The sequence below is a fragment of the Ahaetulla prasina genome, chromosome 1 (assembly GCF_028640845.1).
Source record: "Ahaetulla prasina isolate Xishuangbanna chromosome 1, ASM2864084v1, whole genome shotgun sequence".
Lineage (NCBI taxonomy): Eukaryota > Metazoa > Chordata > Lepidosauria > Squamata > Colubridae > Ahaetulla > Ahaetulla prasina.
In genome coordinates, this window is record NC_080539.1 from 216,157,337 (window position 1) to 216,180,042 (window position 22,706).

The 22,706-nt window shown below is 40.5% G+C and overlaps 2 protein-coding genes across 2 annotated transcripts in view; one reads left to right on the forward strand and one right to left on the reverse strand.

The window, feature by feature from the left end:
- The window catches only part of MAP3K20 (mitogen-activated protein kinase kinase kinase 20), a 134,869-nt gene extending 120,503 nt beyond the window's left edge, over positions 1 to 14,366 (reverse strand). Inside the window, exon 1 of the mRNA XM_058190445.1 lies at positions 14,028 to 14,366. The gene's annotated coding sequence lies outside the window, so the exon portion shown is untranslated. The remainder of the gene's footprint in view (positions 1 to 14,027) is intronic.
- On the forward strand, positions 1,900 to 22,706 carry LOC131200581 (uncharacterized). Its single transcript, XM_058187599.1, has 3 exons — positions 1,900 to 1,965; positions 2,129 to 2,722; positions 22,374 to 22,706. The coding sequence occupies exons 2-3, from the start codon at positions 2,246 to 2,248 to the stop codon at positions 22,704 to 22,706; spliced, it is 810 nt and encodes a 269-aa protein (XP_058043582.1). The 5' UTR covers positions 1,900 to 1,965; positions 2,129 to 2,245.

Genomic DNA, 22,706 nt, shown 5'->3' on the forward strand with positions numbered 1-22,706 from the left:
TCACAACCATGTATACATGTTGCACTTGGCTTCTGAATTGTCCTCTTTCAAATAATCTGAAACCAAATAAATTGATAATGCTTCCCAAATATTAAATAAGAAAAGGATATACAGCATTTTATAACTTGGCCCTTTATTGTATGGTTTCAGCATAAGAAAACGTAATTTGCAAATGTAGTAATGACATAGTTATTGTCATTACTGTCATAGTAGTGGCAATAACACTGAAAATATAGGATAGATGTAGGCATTAGGATTGTAGTAGCGACATATTTTCTCTCCCATTTCTCTTTTTCTCCAGCCGCTTCAGTACTGGTAACTGAACAATAGAAAGAATCAAATAAAATTTTCCCTTCCTTAAGTCTAGCCAGAAAGCTCCACCAATTTTCTTCAGAGGTGCTCAGGACAAAAATTAGCAGCTCCAGCCCTCCAGAATCTAAAACCAACCCACTATGAGTCACCTAAGATATCTTATCATGCCAAGTCCTAATCAACAAAAAGTATCTCTTCAACTGGAAACTGGTTGGAGAATTCTTACTTTGATGTCTTGCTTTATGAAGAACTAAATTTGACAGAACAGTATTTCAGTCATGAGAACTGGTTTTGCGATAAAGCAGTGCACCCTGATCCACCTCTGACTCACAGGGAATATTCTGTTTTGAGATTCAAGCATCTTTCATACCTAGCCTTTGAATTAACTTACAAAAGCTCCTGGGCTCGAGAGCTTTAGGGAAGGAAGAGAGAGAAATCTTTTGGCACTACATATGGATTCAGGACTTCCCTCTTCTAGTGGTCTCTTGATGATCTGCAACATCCAGAAGGCACAAACAAGCACTGTAGTTTCTTTCCCTACACAAGGTGAATGTAATTGCTATCACGCTTTCGTGGTTATGCCCAGTGTGCAACTCCTCCATGGAGAGGAATCTGGCTTTAGAAAGGAGAAACCTCTATTTCAAACCAAGTTTTCAAGGGATGTGTTGCAATTCCTGCTCTGCATTTTATTTAGAGGCAGGTCCAGAGCATGGATAGGATACCTGACTTTTGGAGAAAATTCAATTTTTCACCCCTTTTATGTCGAAGATCCCTTTGATACATCCTGGAAGCTGAATATGCAACAACAACAAAAATACTGCAGAAGCTTTCTCCCCAAAGCTTTCTCCCCAAAGACTCCCCAAAGACTGATAGGAATGCCCAGACAAGTATGGATATATCATTTACCCATCTTAAAAAATAAAAACAGAGGACATATGGATATATCATTGGTTCAGGCTTTCTTAGGCCTCACAGCCGGGAGAACTTGACTTGACTTTTTTCAGTGCTACATGACAGACATGATTAATAGTACCCATAGTTCTGATTTCCCTGAATTAGGTTTCTATTCCGCTGAACCTTCCCTGAGTTAGATGCATAGTTTTGCTCTCCCTGATTTGGGCCCCTACCTTTCCCTGAGTTAGTTTTACATTCCTGAGTTGGGTTTCTATTCAGGTAAAATGCATGATTTCCTGAAAAACACGTGGTATTTTGCTAATACGTATACTCTAAACGCTTGCTGATTGGTGATGTTAAGTTTCTATATGCTAATTCCCTCCTTGCTGTAGTTACCCCTCCCTGCTAAAACTGCATAATAAAAGAGACTGTTGCGATCTAAGGGGGAACACTCTTTCTACAACCCTTTCTTCGTGCTCTCTCATCTTGAAAAACTCCTGGTGTGGTGTCTTTTATTTGGCTTCTTTCGTCCTTGCGAGGACCCACTAAATTGTCTCAGCGAGGGCTGAGACCCGTTCCTGCGGGAACCCAGGACAACATCAACAGGGAACCTTGGACTACAAATAAGTGTTGCAGACCAACAGCAACATCTGGGGGCTCGTCCGGACCTGTTGTGTTGTCCAGAGGCGCGATCGTTGTCTAGCGGTGCGTCACCTTCACCCTCATTGCTTACCCGTCCGGGACGCGACACGTGCACACGTAAGTAATGGGCTCCTCGAACTCGAAAGTCTCATCATTTCATAGGGATGAGCTTTACTCTCTGGTGAAGAAGGCTAATTGTTTGCAAAAGGTTAATGACACCACTGTCTATCCTCTTTCTAAGAAATCTCTTACCTCTTTTCTGTCCTATGTTCATGAAAAGTGTCCTGCCTACCCGGAGGAAGGTACCCTTAAGAAGGCTACCTGGACGCGCTTGGGAAAATTCCTCCATGAACACCCTCGAGATCCGCCTGATATCCTAGTGACTTGGCGGGCCATTATGGCTGCTCTTGGCACCCTCTATCCTAACTCTCCTTCTACTGATTCCGCTGCTCCGCTCTCTTCTACTACGGATGAAAAAGTCTCTCCACCTCCGTATGAATCTTCTTCTGTCTCTGTAGCTGCCTCTGCTCCCCCTGCAGACACAGCTCTTTCTCCTTCTGCAGCGTCTCCCCCCCCGCCGGAGGATACAGACATAGCTGCAGGCACTCTTTCTGCCTTGGTTGCCCTTTCTTCTCTTTCTCTAAGAACTGAACCCCCGATATCGGCTTACCCTTTAAACCTCAATCCAGCGGGAGGGGGACAGCCGATACACGAGAACATCAATGTACGGGTGCTTAAAAATTTAAAAGCCGTTCCTTCAGTTCCTATGCCTGCTCATTCCTTTCCCTCCTCCTCCCTTTCCCCCCACTCTGAACCTTCAAAGCATATTGAGCTAGAAAGCGTATTGTACCAAATACCTGTTTCTTCCATCCCAGCTTTGAAAACTGCCTCCTTTCCCCTGCCTGCCTCCCTTCCCCCAGAGCACCCCTCCCTTTCCCCCATGGGTGATCAGCAACTGATTTGGTTTAATTGCTTCTCTATATCTGGAAACAATCTGGAAAAGAATTTGCTCACAGCGACTACATGGGAAACATTGGGAACTTTTTTCCATGAAAGTCCAAGAGCCCCTGTAAAAATTCTGTACATCTGGCACATGATCCTTGAATGCCTCATTTTACTTGCAGACGTCACTTAGATCAAAAATGACTTAAAAGGATCCACAATCACAGTCATGATTTAAACTGCTGAGTTTTCTCAGACAAGTTCCCCAGGTCTGTAAATGTTGTTTGATGATGTGTGTGCTTGTGTATGTATGTATGTGATCATTTTCAGACCTGCATAAGAATTGTAGAGATAATTGTGATGCTTGATTTGCATGGAATGTGTGTATGTGCAAAACTCATTGAGAAGGTGTGAAATTTCTGTGTTGTCTTTTGGATTTGCAAGAAATGTATGCATGTGTGAGAAATTGTCTCTGCATGTGTGTATGTGTGTGTGTGTGTGTATCTGTCTGCATAAATTCCGTATGCAAGCAGCCAGGTACTTTCGGAAAAATAAAAAAATGTATTTTTCCTTTTGCAAGCAAGTGAGTTACTTTTGGACATTTTTTTCCTCTTTATATGCATGAGAATGTCTTTCCAGTGAGTTACTTTTAACTTTTTTTTTTCTGCCCTCTGGCTTATCTTAACTACCCCCCCCCCTTCGTTCCTTGTAGTGCCAGGGAAAAGGGCGGGCTACGGGGGAGAACCATTCACCCCCACTCCATTTTTTTTTCTCTCTTCTTTCTTGTCTGAGAAGGGAGGGACAATTAGGCTCTCTGGAAGCATTGCTTTTGTAAAAAGCTATGTAAAAAACTATGCAGATATATTTTCTTTTTCACCATGAAAACAATTTTGATTTTAATTTTTAATCATGCATACAATTTTGATTTTGCTTTTAATTTTTATTTTTTATCTTTTCTGGAACTTTTTGAGGTTTAACCTGCCTGATTAAACCTATACCTTTATAAATGTTTTCAAAGCACTGAGCTGACTCAAACTGTTTCCTTTAGCTTTGTATTTTTGCAGCTGTTAACATACATAATAAGAGTTGGAAGGGACCCTTGGAGGTCTTCTAGTCCAACCCCCTGCCCAGGCAGGAAACCCTACAGCATTTCAGACACATGGCTATCTTCTTATGTATGGATGCATTTTTTTTTAAGCGTAGATCTGTTTTTTGGAAAATGCACTCAGGTTTTCCACATAAACAGACTCACCCTAAAGCTTCCGCCATGTTTTTCTTTTTTGAATCTGACTCAGTGTGCCCCTTATTTGCTGTTTGTATTGTTTCTTTTTCTTTTTTAGCAGCACAATATGTGCCCTGTTTTAGGAACTATTTCAGAGATGAGTTAGAAAGTTATAGGATGTGATAAGTTAGAAGGTTACAGAATGTGAAGAGAGAGTTATAGCATGGATTTGTTAGTGACCAACTTCCACACATGAATAAAAAGGGTGGGAGTTGGGTTTTTATTGATTGATTGTCTTTTTCTCTGTCTTCCACATAGTAAGTTACTCAAATAGTAAAAACTATTTTTCAATCTTACTTGTCCCCTTCTCTTGATTCTAATCTCACTTCTCTTTTCACAACTTTACAGTCTCTCATTTACAAACGTACACATCCCTATTTTGTTACACATCTACGTAGCTATCAACCTTTTCCTGGTTTTCTCCAGGAAGGGAACAATGTAGCAGACGCTGCGGCCTCTGCCTCCTCTCTTTTGACACTTTCTCCTGTCTCTCCTTGGGACAGTCACTCCTATTTTCATCAAAACAAAAAGGCGCTCATGAAACAATTTGGCTTCACGGCTGCTGAGGCATCTGATCATACATCAATGCCCTACTTGCAGCCGCCAAGGTATACATATTCAGGTTTCATCATGGCAACCTTGCAAAGGGGTGAAACCGCAAAACAAGTTATTAATCATTGTATTCGGACTTTCGTAACGTTGGGATGTCCAAAAACTCTAAAAACTGACAATGGACCAGCCTATACGAGCTCTGCCTTTGCACAATTTTGCCATCGCTGGTCAATAATCCATAAATTCGGCATTCCTTTCAATAGCCAGGGCCAGGCCATTATAGAGAGAGCGAATTTGACTCTTAAACAGGCCTTGGACAGACACTTGGGGTCAAAAGGCATCAGCCCCCCGACACTCCCGGCGTTGCAAAATGTATTAAATGTTTGCTTGTATTCATTGAATTTTCTTAATCTAACCGGATCTCCTGCCTCCAGAATCTAAAACCAACCCACTATGAGTCACCTAAGATATCTTATCATGCCAAGTCCTAATCAACAAAAAGTATCTCTTCAACTGGAAACTGGTTGGAGAATTCTTACTTTGATGTCTTGCTTTATGAAGAACTAAATTTGACAGAACAGTATTTCAGTCATGAGAACTGGTTTTGCGATAAAGCAGTGCACCCTGATCCACCTCTGACTCACAGGGAATATTCTGTTTTGAGATTCAAGCATCTTTCATACCTAGCCTTTGAATTAACTTACAAAAGCTCCTGGGCTTGAGAGCTTTAGGAAGGAAGAGAGAAATCTTTGGCACTACATATGGATTCAGGACTTCCCTCTTCTAGTGGTCTCTTGATGATCTGCAACATCCAGAAGGCACAAACAAGCACTGTAGTTTCTTTCCCTACACAAGGTGAATGTAATTGCTATCACGCTTTCGTGGTTATGCCCAGTGTGCAACTCCTCCATGGAGAGGAATCTGGCTTTAGAAAGGAGAAACCTCTATTTCAAACCAAGTTTTCAAGGGATGTGTTGCAATTCCTGCTCTGCATTTTATTTAGAGGCAGGTCCAGAGCATGGATAGGATACCTGACTTTTGGAGAAAATTCAATTTTTCACCCCTTTTATGTCGAAGATCCCTTTGATACATCCTGGAAGCTGAATATGCAACAACAACAAAAATACTGCAGAAGCTTTCTCCCCAAAGACTGATAGGAATGGGTTATGCCCAGACAAGGGAAATTCTAGTTAAGAAAAGGCTTATAGACAAGGATATTCAGGAAGAGGCGGAAGAAACTCTGCATGTACAGTAGCTGGATATGATCTCATAATCTCTGGATCTCTCATCAGTTTATTCTTCCAAAGTATTGCAGCATGTCCAGCCCAGCTGGAGAGTCTCCCTAAAGCAATGCTCAAGTAGTTTTAAGGGCACCCTGTTAATACAGGCAGTCTTCGACTTACAACAGTTCATTTAGTTACCGTACAAATTTACAATGGTACTGAAAAAAGTGACATAGGACCATGACCATTGCAGCATCCCCATGGTCACATGATCAAAATTCAGACGCTTGGCAACTGACTCATACTTATGATGGTCACATTGTTCCGGGATCATGTGATCACCTTTTGTGACCTTCTGACAAGCAAAGTCAATGGGGAAGCCAGGTTCACTTTAATAATCAGGTTTCCAACTTATCAACTGCAGTGGTTCACTTAACAACTGTGGTAAGGAAGATCACAAAATGGGGCAAAACTCACTTAACAAATGTCTCACTTAGCAACATGTTGGGCTCAGTTGTGGTCGAAAGATGAGAACTACCTGTATGGAGCAATTGGACACTGCCTCTTGAAGAGAAATCTGTAATAGTATGATAGCCTCCATAATACCAGCGTTTCTCAATCTGCCATATGATTTTTATGCAATTGCTTGACAAGAGCGAAAGTCTGTTTGGGAGCCTGCCAGGACCAGCGTTGTATGGGAGGAGGAGAAAGTGCAGGAAGGAAGAGAGAAATTAGCGGTCTTCCCTTTTGTCATTGCATATTACTGCATTTTACAAGATTGTTACATAATAAAAAAGAAGTTAATCCCCGAAATCTGTTGCTATAACACTGTTGTGGTTAATATGCCATGTGCAGAAGTCTCTTTTCTTTGGTTCAAGTTATTTGTGTAGTTTGTATTGGGAGAATTAGTGGAAGACTAGAGAATCTCCAACAGTTTTAGAATAACCTCTATCTGGCCATGCATAGTAATTGTTATCCGAATACTAGACTTTGACCACAGAGATTGTAGAAGTTCACCGTGTGATGTTAAAAAATTCACTATTTCTCTCCCTAATCTACTTCATTGGATAGGCATTAGAAAAAACAGTTATGGCATTTTAGTTTCCCTCCTTCAAAGAAAGGAAAAGTAGAAAAACACTAAAACAGAAAATTATCACATGTAGAATCATCCAGTTGCAGTATTTATAGCTCCCATATGCCTGGCTGCACCCTAAGAATTGCTTAAATTCTTGTTCCAGTCAAGTTTGATTTGGGATGACTTTTGGAACGAGGACATGTTGCTTTCTTGACAGCAATATGGAAATCATGAGTTCTTACTGTCTTTTCAGGGATGGTTTTTTTTGTTTGTTTGTTTTTTATTTTCCAGTCTAGTCTACAACTCTGTCTCCAACCCAAGCACTAAAAAGGCTCACCTTGTTAACTTCTGAACCTCATGAACACCCAGCCTCAACATGAACACTGAAGAAAGGTTAAAAGCACTTGCATTTCAAGATAACTTCATAAAGAACAGACCTATAGGAAATATATTCATAATTCGTCTTACCATGTCCTTAGAAACATCCCCACCTGTGGGCCCAAACAAACAAGTCAATTCGCCTTTTACAGCCCTTGATTAAAAGCAACAATCCATTGGTGTCCTTGGTCTCCTCTGCATGATGCCCTTGTGGCAGCCCGTACTTTTCCTAACAATGATAGTAGATGTTGGCTGTGTCTGTCTTCTCAACCCCTTTTATGAGGCCATAGGTTCCGCCTACCTTTTACCAATAGCACCTCAGATACCGGTTGCAGGTGGTCTAACTCTTCTATAACGGTATCCTCAATTGAAGGTCAAGGTTGTTGCCTTGGGTATGTACCCTCTAACTTTTCTCACTATTGTATCAATGCCTCTCGGATGCCTATACTTCCTGCACAATATACTTGTCCAAAGAAAGGCTAGGACTTGACACTGGAGGGTGGACTATAATACACACTACTCTATTTACTGCAGATCTTTCCACACGTTTAAACGGTCTGTTTTTTATTCCTTCCAATGGCTCTATTTGGGCCTGCTCTACGGGTGCTACTGCATGTGTCAGTGGAGACATTTTACACACAAAACACGCTTTTTGCATTCAGGTTTATCTTCTCCCTAAAATGTCTGTTTTTTCCAATAATGAGTTCTTTTCTGCATAGAAACACCCCAATACCTTCCACGAACCAAACGGGAGGTGGTTACTACTATGACTTTGGCCCTTCTCCTGGGCCTAGGAGCCACTGGTGCTGCAACTGGAATCGCAGGAATGGTTGTGGCTGACAAAAACATCCATGAGCTCAGTATTGAAATAGATGCTGATCTCAAACGCATTGAGCAATCTATGGTTGCCCTCCAAAATTCCCTGACCTCTCTCTCCGAGGTTGTATTACAAAATAGAAGGGGTTTGGACTTGCTATTCTTAAAACAGGGCGGTCTGTGTGTAGCTTTGAAAGAAGAATGTTGTTTTTACACTGAAAGTTCTGGTGTTGTGCTTGACTCTATGGCAGAATTAAATACCCGATTGAAAGATAGAGAAAAAGAGCGTTCTCAATCCCACACGTGGTATCAGGGAATGTTTAATCTCTCTCCCTGGTTGACCACCCTCCTCTCTGCCCTAGCCGGTCCTCTGATTTTGTTGCTCCTTGCATGTACAATTGGCCCATGTGTCATGGGGAGAGTTCTAGCATTCTTGAAACAACGACTAAACAGTATTGGAGATGATGTCCTCTTGCTAAGAAACACTGTTGAAAATGAATATAAACAACCTCACTGAGAAGTTCAGCCTACATTTTAAGTTGTCCTAAATTCTCACATTTTTGTTATGTCTGCGCAAACCTTAGACTGTACAGAATTTGCCACTTGTCAAATAATATCAGTAATATTAATCATTCAAAATTTAAAATTTCCAGATTTGGTATGACACAAACTGAGCATTAATTTCTCCTATTATGAAAAGCGTAAGAGTTTTTATTGCTTAAAATAGGTAAAAGGGTTTAGCCTAATACGAGCAAAGCATGTTTCCAAAAATTGCACAAGCCATACAGAGCAGCAAACCTACACACCTAAAACATATTACTTGCACCTTTTAGCTACTAAATTTCCTAGAACTAAATCGTTCTTCACTAATCTCTTTGAACTTGGAATTTAAAATAAAAATAAAAAGGAAGAGATGAAATAGCTTTCAGCACTTTTATGCAAAGGCAGCAGGCCAATGTATTGCCAATAAAGTAAGCACTACATTTGTACTAGCTTAAAACACAGCAGAATGTGCCAAGTTTCCTTATTTGGGAAAAAACATAGTTCTATGGCTTTCAAAGAATTTGACCAACCATTTTTGGAGTGACAACCATGTATACATGTTGCACTTGGCTTCTGAATTGTCCTCTTTCAAATAATCTGAAACCAAATAAATTGATAATGCTTCCCAAATATTAAATAAGAAAAGGATATACAGCATTTTATAACTTGCCCCTTTATTGTATGGTTTCAGTATAAGAAAACGTAATTTGCAAATGTAGTAATGACATAGTTATTGTCATTACTGTCATAGTAGTGGCAATAACACTGAAAATATAGGATAGATGTAGGCATTAGGATTGTAGTAGCGACATATTTTCTCTCCCATTTCTCTTTTTCTCCAGCCCCTTCAGTACTGGTGGTTACTGAACAACAGAAAGAATCAAATAAAATTTTCCCTTCCTTAAGTCTAGCCAGAAAGCTCCACCAATTTTCTTCAGAGGTGCTCAGGACAAAAATTAGCAGCTCCTGCCCTCCAGAATCTAAAACCAACCCACTATGAGTCACCTAAGATATCTTATCATGCCAAGTCCTAATCAACAAAAAGTATCTCTTCAACTGGAAACTGGTTGGAGAATTCTTACTTTGATGTCTTGCTTTATGAAGAACTAAATTTGACAGAACAGTATTTCAGTCATGAGAACTGGTTTTGCGATAAAGCAGTGCACCCTGATCCACCTCTGACTCACAGGGAATATTCTGTTTTGAGATTCAAGCATCTTTCATACCTAGCCTTTGAATTAACTTACAAAAGCTCCTGGGCTTGAGAGCTTTAGGGAAGGAAGAGAGAGAAATCTTTGGCACTACATATGGATTCAGGACTTCCTCTTCTAGTGGTCTCTTGATGATCTGCAACATCCAGAAGGCACAAACAAGCACTGTAGTTTCTTTCCCTACACAAGGTGAATGTAATTGCTATCACGCTGTGGTTATGCCCAGTGTGCAACTCCTCCATGGAGAGGAATCTGGCTTTAGAAAGGAGAAACCTCTATTTCAAACCAAGTTTTCAAGGGATGTGTTGCAATTCCTGCTCTGCATTTTACAAGATTGTTACATAATAAAAAGAAGTTAATCCCGAAATCTGTTGCTATAACACTGTTGTAGTTAATACTGCCATGTGCAGAAGTCTCTTTTCTTTGGTTCAAGTTATTTGTGTAGTTTGTATTGGGAGAATTAGTGGAAGACTAGAGAATCTCCAACAGTTTTAGAATAACCTCTATCTGGCCATGCATAGTAATTGTTATCCGAATACTAGACTTTGACCACAGAGATTGTAGAAGTTCACCGTGTGATGTTAAAAAATTCACTATTTCTCTCCCTAATCTACTTCATTGGATAGGCATTAGAAAAAACAGTTATGGCATTTTAGTTTCCCTCCTTCAAAGAAAGGAAAAGTAGAAAAACACTAAAACAGAAAATTATCACATGTAGAATCATCCAGTTGCAGTATTTATAGCTCCCATATGCCTGGCTGCACCCTAAGAATTGCTTAAATTCTTGTTCCAGTCAAGTTTGATTTGGGATGACTTTTGGAGAAAATTCAATTTTCACCCCTTTTATGTCGAAGATCCCTTTGATACATCCTGGAAGCTGAATATGCAACAACAACAAAAATACTGCAGAAGCTTTCTCCCCAAAGACTGATAGGAATGGGTTATGCCCAGACAAGGGAAATTCTAGTTAAGAAAAGGCTTATAGACAAGGATATTCAGGACGAGGCGGAAGAAACTCTGCATGTACAGTAGCTGGATATGATCTCATAATCTCTGGATCTCTCATCAGTTTATTCTTCCAAAGTATTGCAGCATGTCCAGCCCAGCTGGAGAGTCTCCCTAAAGCAATGCTCAAGTAGTTTTAAGGGCACCCTGTTAATACAGGCAGTCTTCGACTTACAAGAGTTCATTTAGTTACCGTACAAATTTACAATGGTACTGAAAAAAGTGACATAGGACCATGACCATTGCAGCATCCCCATGGTCACATGATCAAAATTCAGACGCTTGGCAACTGACTCATACTTATGATGGTCACATTGTTCCGGGATCATGTGATCACCTTTTGCGACCTTCTGACAAGCAAAGTCAATGGGGAAGCCAGGTTCACTTTAATAATCAGGTTTCCAACTTATCAACTGCAGTGGTTCACTTAACAACTGTGGTAAGGAAGATCACAAAATGGGGCAAAACTCACTTAACAAATGTCTCACTTAGCAACAGAAATGTTGGGCTCAGTTGCGGTCGAAAGATGAGAACTACCTGTATGGAGCAATTGGACACTGCCTCTTGAAGAGAAATCTGTAATAGTATGATAGCCTCCTTAATACCAGTGTTTCTCGATCTGCCATATGATTTTTATGCAATTGCTTGACAAGAGCGAAAGTCTGTTTGGGAGCCTGCCAGGACCAGCGTTGTATGGAGGAGAAAGTGCAGGAAGGAAGAGGGAAATTAGCGGTCATTGCATATTACTGCATTTTACAAGATTGCTACATAATAAAAAAGAAGTTAATCCCGAAATCTGTTGCTATAACACTGTTGTAGTTAATACTGCCATGTGCAGAAGTCTCTTTTCTTTGGTTCAAGTTATTTGTGTACAAGACAACTGCTGGTAGTTTGTATTGGGAGAATTAGTGGAAGACTAGAGAATCTCCAACAGTTTTAGAATAACCTCTATCTGGCCATGCATAGTAATTGTTATCCGAATACTAGACTTTGACCACAGAGATTGTAGAAGTTCACCGTGTGATGTTAAAAAATTCACTATTTCTCTCCCTAATCTACTTCATTGGATAGGCATTAGAAAAAACAGTTATGGCATTTTAGTTTCCCTCCTTCAAAGAAAGGAAAAGTAGAAAAACACTAAAACAGAAAATTATCACATGTAGAATCATCCAGTTGCAGTATTTATAGCTCCCATATGCCTGGCTGCACCCTAAGAATTGCTTAAATTCTTGTTCCAGTCAAGTTTGATTTGGGATGACTTTTGGAAGGAGGACATGTTGCTTTCTTGACAGCAATACGGAAATCATGAGTTCTTACTGTCTTTTCAGGGATGGTTTTTTTTGTTTGTTTGTTTTTTATTTTCCAGTCTAGTCTACAACTCTGTCTCCAACCCAAGCACTAAAAAGGCTCACCTTGTTAACTTCTGAACCTCATGAACACCCAGCCTCAACATGAACACTGAAGAAAGGTTAAAAGCACTTGCATTTCAAGATAACTTCATAAAGAACAGACCTATAGGCCCTATATTTATCTTTATCCCCATGAAAACTGTATTGTCCTCTAAAAATATCACCCATAATTAAAATTGTTCCTACTTTTGGATGAACTACTGCAAAGTACAATTACATTGATTAGGCATTTCGATAGAAGGTCACAAATGACACCATTCGGTTTGGGCCTTATACATGAGCTCTAAAAATAGATAAACAGATCAATTCCTAGCCAATATGACCATGCCAGGAAATGTCATCTATCCTATACAGGATAGACATCCATCATTGCATCAGGCTGATATAAATTGCGATCCAGACCACAAGGCATTTAAAGTCACGCTGGCACTAATAGCCCAGGTTCCCTACATTTAAGGACAGCAGCAAGCAGCTCTTTTAATTTTCCACATCAAAGCATTGTTCTCTTGGTTGGAATGTTTGCATTTGAACCTTACCACTTTCTAGGGCAGTATCACTAGTTCTCTTGCCACAGCTTAAACTCCGCCAAGCTTACTCCTGAGTAAGCACACCAACCGTCTGACTGTCAGATTTACAGCTACTCCCCCCCCCCCAGTTATTCTAAAAGACATTCCAAAAGGTTGCGTAAAAGACCACATGACATCGTTTTACAACATTAAGAAAAGGAGAGAGGTGGGGGGAGAGAAAAGCATTGTTGTTTTTTTTCTCCTTCCAACTGAAAACCAGGTTTCGTTAGCTTAGTTTTTTTTTATTGTTGTTATTATTATTATTTTAAACTTGGCTGCATTTCCCGGGGGGGGGGAGAGGGGAGTGATAAAACAGTAGCACTTCAAAGAACTTTCAGTGAAACTCCGTCGGGAGGATAGGAAATGCCTAAACCACAGGATATGACAGATATACTTAATCACCCCGAGGTTCACTACACGGGTGAGGTTACGCAAGTCTACTCCATGCCCAATTTTGCAAAAAAAAAAAAAAAAATTATCGCCGGCGCATTATGGCTGACAGTTATAGTGTTTAGGGGAGAGAGAGAGAGAGAGAGCGAGGGAGGCACGGAAAGTGGTCACGGTGCAAAAAGACAAAAACACAATTGCGTCGAAAGCAAGAGAGAGAGAACGATTCTTTCCAACAAACAACAACAACAACAACAAAAATACAACTTATACCGAAGTTGCACCGAACGAGCAAAAAGGGCCGGGGTTGCAACGTCCCGTTTCGAGGGAGGGGGGGGGTGTTTCACCACACGAGACGCTCTACCCACCCCCCAAATCGCCGAAGCTCTCAAACCGGTGCAAGGTTGCGCAAAGTGCTCCCTCGCGCGCAAAATAAAAAAATAAAAAAATAAAATAAAAACGAAGGTTTTGCTAGTCCCCCGCTAGCCTTCAGCGAGTCTCCGGCCGTTTAGCAGTTCGACCGAGTCAAAGGAAGGGTCGAATACGCCATCTCTACGCTCCCACCCCACCCCAACCCCGCAACCCCCCCCCATCCGACCTCAAACTAAGGGAGGGCGCGCGTGCCCGCCATGCCAGGAGACCAGAGATTCTCGGGTCTCCTCACCGCGTCAATTAAACCCCCCCTCCACACACACACCCTCCTCCCCATTCCCGCCAAGAGTACCCGGCTAATCTCCACCCTTAAAAGCGCGCCCTCCGCTTTCCCCAGCCAGCCAGCCCGCTTCCTTACCTTCCTATGGGGACACCCAATTGGCGGCGCCCGCCGACCGAGAAGCACCCCCCTCCCCTCCGCCGGTGCCCTCAAGTCCGCTCTCCAGCGGTGCGCTTTGGAGAAGCGAGGCTTTTGCTCGCCGGCTTGGCTTGGCTTGGCTTGGCTGGCGGGTCTCTTGACCGCCCGGAGTCTCCCTCGTTTCCGGTTAATGTCAAAAAGAGCCAAGGCAGCAAACCTCTCGGTGCCTCCGGAGCTGGGAAGAAGAGCACCACCCCCGCGCACAGCCCAGCCGGGAACGGAGGGACAAGTCCTGACCCGCCCACTTGGCCGGCTGTCAGGCGGTTGTGGGAGATCCCCGAGGGCGCCCGGGCTCTTCGCCTGGCTGAGTGAGCCGCTCGGGTGTCTTGCTTGGGAGCGCAGCCTCTTCGGAAACTCTCTCCCGATAGCTCTGACTGGGGGCCTGACCCGGACCGACCCTTGGCTTTCTCTCCCTCCAGTTAAGATCTGGCGATCGAGCTCGAATCCAAGAGTGTTTTTAAGGGCTTTGGATGTATCGCCCATCGCTTTGGACGGGGTTTTTACGCCATCCTAAAGAGTCAGACTGAGTTCCAGAATAAATGGCAAACTTGGTTGACCCTGACAAGTCTTTGGATTTTATATTTTCTGCGGGTGCATAAGAGCACCAGCATGCCTACCGCCTCTGTCCTAATGTTCCCTTCGTTTGTATTCATTTTATGTATTCAATTCATGTTTATACTTACATACATTATATGTATGTAATATGTATTACATTATACTTGACAAATAAATAAAATTATGCCAGCCAGAAAATCAAACGCTGATAAAATCTTAGAATCAAGATTAACAACTATTGAACAAAACATAGATAAAAGATTACAAGCTATTGAACAAAACCTAGAAAAAAGAATTCATAATATTGAACAAAACCTAGAAAAAAGAATTCAAAATATTGAACAAAACTTAGAAAAAAAAATTCTATCAGTTATTGAACAAAGTTTCACAGATTTGATAAAACAAATTTCAACACTAAAAAATGAAAACTCTAATGATCTAAATCTCTTCCAAACTCATCTATCACCACAAAATATACAACTTACAACTCAACCTAGACATCAAATTAATACAACACAACCCAATCAACAAACAACTACTAATCAACTAATCAGAGATGCAATGGAGAGAGGACAAAAAATAAATAATGCAATATTATTTGGACTTGAAAACACAAATGAACCAGATATCAATAAGATTCACAACATCATTGGAAATTATAATTCATCAACCATCTCCCCAAATGAAATAATTGCTGTCTCCAGAGATGGACCAGAATATAAAACAGCGATGGGACAACAGCACCAAGATTTTGTAGAGTTATATGCACTAATGAGGACAGCAAACGCAAATTCATAAAGACTATAAACTCAATTGCTAAAACCAACCCTACCTACAGTAAACTTAGATCACGTCCTGACCTATCCTTTCTACAAAGGATACGCCCTCGTGAACTTCGCACAGAACTTAAAAGAAGACAAGACAATGGTGAATCCAACCTATACATCGACTACCATGCTGATTGCATAAAAATAAAACCTGCAATCAAAAATCACCTCAAACCCCCATCACCCATAACAATCAACCAGCCATCCCAGTATTCAACCAAGTACCCATCCCCCTACCTCCCATTCAACCAACCATCTTACCAACTATCCAACCAACAGCCATCCAATCAACAATCCAACCAGCCATCCAACCAACCATCCAACCAACCATCCAAACAGCCATCCAAGCAGCCATCCAAGCAGCCATCCAAACAGCCATCCAACCAGCCATCCAAACAGCCACCCAACAATCCACCCAACCAGCCATCCAAACAACCATCCATCCAAACACCCAAACTACCATCCAACCATCTATACAACCATCTATTGTCCACAACCCCCAACCTACTAACACCCAAAACTAGGTATGCTCGGCCCTTACCTCTTCAACACCAATCATATCAGATCTCAAATGCAAATTGATAAATGCAAGAAGCATAGTCAACAAATTACCTGAATTTATCCTCTTATTAAACAGTGGCACATTTGATATCATTTTTGTTTGCGAAACATGGCTGAATTCATCCCTTCCTGACTCCATTATCTCAAACAAAGAATATCAAGTCTATCGATCAGATCGGGAAAACCGAAGAGGTGGTGGAGTGGCTATCTTTTACAAAAAGACACTGAATCTAAAAAATATCCAAGTAGCACATAAACTCTCTCTTCCTGAAACCATAGTATGCGACCTATCCCTTGACACTACTCTTCGATTCTTACTATGCTACAGAGCCCCCGACTATGACATTACCCACGCAAATATGCTAACCTCAATGCTAACATGGACTACCTCTTGCCCATACCCTCTTATCTTCCTTGGTGACTTAAATCTACCTCTCATTAACTGGACAACCAATGAATGTTCAACTGACCCAATCCATACTACACTATACAACGCTGTTACAAACCTAGGTCTTGAACAACTTGTAACTAACAATACAAGACTCAACAACTGCCTTGACCTCATCTTCTGCAACAATCCAAACTCAATTTACGGTATACAAATTAAAGAACCTTTTTCAAACAGTGACCACTGCATGATTGATTTTCGTCTCAATATCGTCCATACTTAAATCGTCATAACACCAGAACTCCCAACTACAACTTCAAGAAAGCCAATTACGACCTTATAAACAACGATCTTTCACTTCTGAACTGGCAAAATCTGTTTGCAACCTGCATAACCGCTGATGACCTCTATAGAATCTTCCTACTTGAAATCAATAGAGTCATTAAATTATATGTACCACGAATGACTACCATGTCCAAGAAAACAAACTACCCATATCAATAAAAAGCTTCAATCAAAAAAATCCTCTGAAAAGAAACAAAAAGGCTATGTTACAAACTTCAGAAACCGTTACAGAAACATATGCAACCAAATTAAAACTGAATGCACAAATTACCACACCAAGCAAGAAGAAAACCTTTACGCACAAATTCCAATCGTGCCTTTTATAATTTTGTCAACAGTAAACTTAAAGATTCAAGATCCATCCCACCACTAAAAGATTCTAACAACAAAGAATGCAATGACGAAACAGTCAAAGCAAACCTCTTCAACATTTTCTTTGGCTCAGTTTTTGTTAACTCCGATAACACATATCCAACATTCCACAAACGAACCAGCAATGACTATGATGATTTAACTCATATAGATTTCACAGAAGACAACGTTGGTAAAGCTCTTCACAACTTAAAACCATCGCTTTCTATTGGACCTGATGGTCTATGTGCATATTTCTTAAAAAAACTTTCCATTAATATAGCTGAACCCCTAAGTATTATCTTTGATAAAGCTTTCACTACCAGTTCTCTTCCCAAACTTTGGTCACTAGCCACAGTCATCCCCATCTTCAAAAAAGGAGACCCCAGCTTAGTCGAAAACTACAGACCGATCTCCCTTTGCTGCGTCACCTGCAAAGTCATGGAATCTATCATCAATCAATCCATTACCTCACACTTAGAAACTAACAACCTACTCTCCAACAAACAATTTGGTTTCAGGAAAAGTTATCATGTAACTTACAACTTCTCCACTGCAAAAACATATGGACTTCAAATCTAGATCAAGGCAAATCAATAGATGCAATCTACATAGACTTCTGCAAAGCTTTTGACTCAGTAGTACACGATAAACTTCTCCTTAAACTAACATCCTATGGCATCTCAGGACCCCTCCACAAATGGATATCTGCTTTTCTGTCTAACAGACAACAAGTGGTCAAAATTGGCAATGCTTTATCAAATCCTGTTCCTGTCAAGAGTGGCGTTCCTCAAGGCAGCGTCCTTGGACCAACACTCTTTATTCTATACATTAATGATCTTTGTGACCATATCTCAAGTAATTGTGTTCTCTTTGCTGACGATGTCAAACTATTTAACACCACAGACAACACTTCTATCATTCAAAACGACCTTGACCATCTAACCGCTTGGTCTAAAATTGGCAGCTCCAAATTTCAACCAGCAAATGCTCAGTCTTACATATAGGAAAAAGAACTCTAAAACTAAGTACATACTAGATGGACATTACCTTACAGACGACCCCATCCCGTTAAAGACCTTGGAGTTTTCATGTCAAATGATCTAAGTGCCAAAGCCCACTGCAACTACATAGCAAAAAGCTCTAAGAGTTGTAAACCTAATTTTATGTAGCTTCTTTTCCAAAACACCACACTACTAACCAGAGCATATAAAACATTTGCTAGACCAATTCTAGAATACAGCTCACCTGTTTGGAACCCTCACCACATCTCTGACATCAATACAATTGAACGTGTCCAGAAATATTTTACAAGAAGAGTTCTCCATTCCTCTGAAAACAACAAAATACCTTATCCCACCAGACTTGAAATCCTAGGCTTAGAAAACTTGGAACTCCGTCGCCTTCGACAAGACCTAAGTTTAACTCACAGAATCATCTATTGTAATGTCCTTCCTGTCAAAGACTACTTCAGCTTTAATTGCAATAATACAAGGGCAACCAATAGATTTAAACTTAATGTAAACCGCTTTAATCTAGATTGCAGAAAATATGACTTCTGCAACAGAATCATCAGTGCTTGGAATACTTTACCTGACTCTGTGGTCTCTTCCCATAATCCTAACAGCTTTAACCAAAAACTTTCTACTATTGACCTCACCCCATTCCTAAGAGGACCATAAGGGGCGTGCATAAGCGCACAAACGTGCCTACCGTTCCTGTCCTATTGTTTTTCTTTTCTTCTTCCTATATATGTTTATATGTGTATATACTATATAATCTTTTTGTATGATGTTGTGACAAAATAAATAAATAAATAAATAAATAAATAAATAAATAACCTTTATTGTCACTTTTTTCTGTGAACACACTGGCACGCGTTAAAAAATGAAATTCTGATCGGCAGTCTCAAAAGAAATATCGATATCTCTATATCGATGTGTATGTGTATGCGCGCATATGTGCGCTATACACACACACTCATATACACATACGTTAATCACAGACCATTATGTTCATTATTCCTATAATTTAAATGTATTAAAGAGATTCAATATTACTTTGGTTAATGAGAAAGGGGGTTTGAGTTCAAAATCGACTTAAGAATGCTTTATAATGCTTCCATTCAAGACACATTTACAAAAGTTAAGCATCAAATTTATTGTAAACACACAACGCCACAGCTAAAATTCTGTGCATATTAATTTATAGAACTACCAGGTGTTTTGCTGTATTTTTCATTTTTTAAGATACTTTTACATCCAATAACAACATAAATCCAAATATACACATAATCACAAGATTGCACTGTTATTTTTATACACTGTATATTTAATCTTTAATTATGTATAATTTAAATTCTTACAATTATTAATTCTAAAATTCTGTGTATATATGAGTATGTATATGTTTGTGTGTATGTGTACATAGATTTGTGTGTGTGTATGTGTATATAATCTATCTTCCTGATAAAATTGTGACGCATCCCACTCTAAACTTAATATTCAAATTTTATCAGTAATTCAACAAGAACAATTCCCCATGCCTAAAAAGGTCATTTTAGTTGTTTTGATTTTTAAAAGACTTTTTTAAAATTCCAATTATATAACTGCACATCTCAAATGTGTGACTCAGGACTAGTCACACCAATTAAAACTATGTAAAAACAAGGAAAATACAAGAAATATATATATATATATTTTAAAAAAACCATAGAACAGCAGCACAATATTTTTGTTAGTTTGTTAATAAACTTAGCATTTTGACCAAAAAATGCTGGTGTATTGTCTCGTGGTGTTTTATTTTTTCCTTGCATGATATTGCATTTTCAATTAGGAAATCCCAGTAAGTTTCAAACAATATTGCTGCAGACTCACCTAAGTGTAGGCATGTTAATAATAATAATAATAATAATAATAATAATAATAATAATAATAATAATAATAATAATAATAATAATAATTTAATTTGTATACCGCCCTTCTCCCGAAGGACTCAGGGCGGTGCACAGCCAGAATAAAAAACAAAGAAAACAGTATATATAATATTAAGATCAACCCCTTAAAAAACTTATTCGATTGGCCAAAAATTTTAAAATACAGTAACACCCTATAAAAATTTATAAAATTTAAAACCCATAAAAGCCAATTAAAAATTTTAAAATCAAGCCAGTCCAGCTAAACGGAATAAATAGGTTTTAAGTTCGTGGCGAAAGGTCCGAAGGTCGGATAGTTGACGAAGTCCAGAGGGAAGTTCGTTCCACAGGGTAGGAGCCCCCACAGAGAAGGCCCTCCCCCTGGGGGCCGCCAGTCGACATTGCTTGGCTGACGGCACCTTAAGGAGTCCCTCTCTGTGAGAACGCACCGGTCGCTGGGAGATAGAAGATGGCAGTTTTTAAAAAATGGATGTTTCTGGATTCAATCTATCTACAGATAAATATCAAGGGAAGGTAAGGAAGAGGGATGGGTTGAATTGCCTTGTCTTTTTATTCCTGTTAATTGACTCTCGGAAGTCATGTTCAGTCACAGGAAGTCACTGAATGACTTTGGGTCAGTCACTCCCATTCACTCCAGCCTTCCTTCCAGGCCTGCTCTGGTGCGAAATAGCAATAGCATATACTACTTCACAGTGCTTTACAGCCTTCTCTAAGTGGTTTACAGAGTCAGCATATTGCCCCTAACTATTTGGGTTCTCATTTTACCCAGCTTGGAAGGTTGAAAAGCTGAGTCAACCTTGAGCTGGTGAGATCAAACTGCAGGCACCCGGCAGTCAACAGAACTAGCCTGCAATGCTGCATTCTAACCACTGCGTCACCCTGGCTCATAGATAGAGTGGATGTTGATGCCATGTGCACCATCTTGTGCTGGAGAAATGAATACCATAAGTCAGTCAGTCAGTAACAGAGTTGGAAGGGGCCTTGGAGGTCATCTAGTCCAACCCCCTGCTCATGTAGGAGACCTGTACTAGGAATTCGAACCGCCAAACTGCCGACCTTTCTGATCGACAAGATCAGTGCTTATCACAAAGCAAAAGACTCCTTTAGACGCCTCCTGCTCTGAGAGGCTAAAAGGCAGCTGCTGCTGCTTCTGTCTTCTTCTCCCATGCCATATAATCATTATGTAGGTTGGGGTGTAACCCACAAAACCTGAATCACAACCTAGCAGAACATCCGAGAAGTTATAAACAATCTCTGACCTCCCCCCCCCCACCAAATTTAAACCTTACCAAAATAAACTCATTGTTTTACTAGATGTTTATCCTAAAGATGAGACTCTGTGTGCTAATTGATGCATCCTGTCTGCCAGTTGCAAGCTTACCTACCTGAACAGGTGTGTCTTGTTTCAGAGGTAGACATTCACACATTTGGATTCCTGCAATGTTTATATGTGGGTCAGTCTCATACTTCTCTAGAAACAGGACCAGTTTATGATGAAAACATTATTATTAACTGGGGCTGGGTTTTATGAACATACTTTATTATTTTTATTGGTTCCAGGGCTATTACTCATGGTTTGATCTTCAAGGTTCTTTGTGGCTGGAGTATATAAAGAGTTGAACATTCACAATGGCTACCTCAATCTCTCTTCATGAGACTCCTTCGAAATGTTTGGCATCTAGAAACAGATGCACAGTGTGCATTTTAATATATTTTTAGAGTTGAGGAACGTTCCTTTAGCTAAATTTAAATAATCTAGATCGGGGTGTCAAACTCAAGGCCTGGTGGCTGGATCCGGCCCACAGGGTGCTTAGATCTGGTCCGCAGGGTCGTCCTGGAAACAGTGAAGAATTGGCCCACGATGCCTCTGCCAGGAGGGCCACAGGTGGCCTCCTGAGCTCTGTTTTCGCTGGCAATGGGTTGCAGGAGGCCATTGCAGCCAAAAAAAGAGCTCAGGAGCCCATTTTCGCTGACAGAGTGCTCGGGCCACCACAGGTGCCCCCGACACAAATGACACCAAGCTGGCCATGCCCACCTTGGCCACAGCCCCTCGGCCCCCAAGGTCAAGCACAACCCTGATGTGGCCCTCAATGAAATCGAGTTTGACACCCCTGATCTAGATAGTCAAGCAAGTCAAATCTATTTAGTACTTGGAAAGGAGATTACGAGAAATCTCAGGGTTGCAGACTAGGTTGGAGAATTGCAGAAACATTCCAGAGTGGCCTCTTTAAAACCATTTCAATTTCTCCAAATTTGGGGAATTACAATTTTTTTAACAACATTGTAGTAATGTAGTTGTTTTGTTTTTAACCTTGTTTTGTTAGGTTTGGAGGGCAATGGTAGTTATCTCACAGAAATCTCTTCCAGCAAAATCTCATTCCAATCAATCTCAAGAAACAGGAATACCTGACAAGAACATCTTGTTGTTTGTAACTTCTCGTTTGTCCTTGATGGAGTTGGCCATGCTCTTTAAAGCAGATCTGTCTAACATCAGTGCCCTTCAGTTATGTGGGCCCCAGTTCTTGCACTTCTCAGTAATGCTCATTTTAGCTGGGGAATTTTTGAAGATGAAAGTCAAACATCTGGAACGCAATCAGGAGTGTGGGATCCTTCTGTGGCTTGAAGGATACCACTGGGGACTCATGCTTGGATTCTGA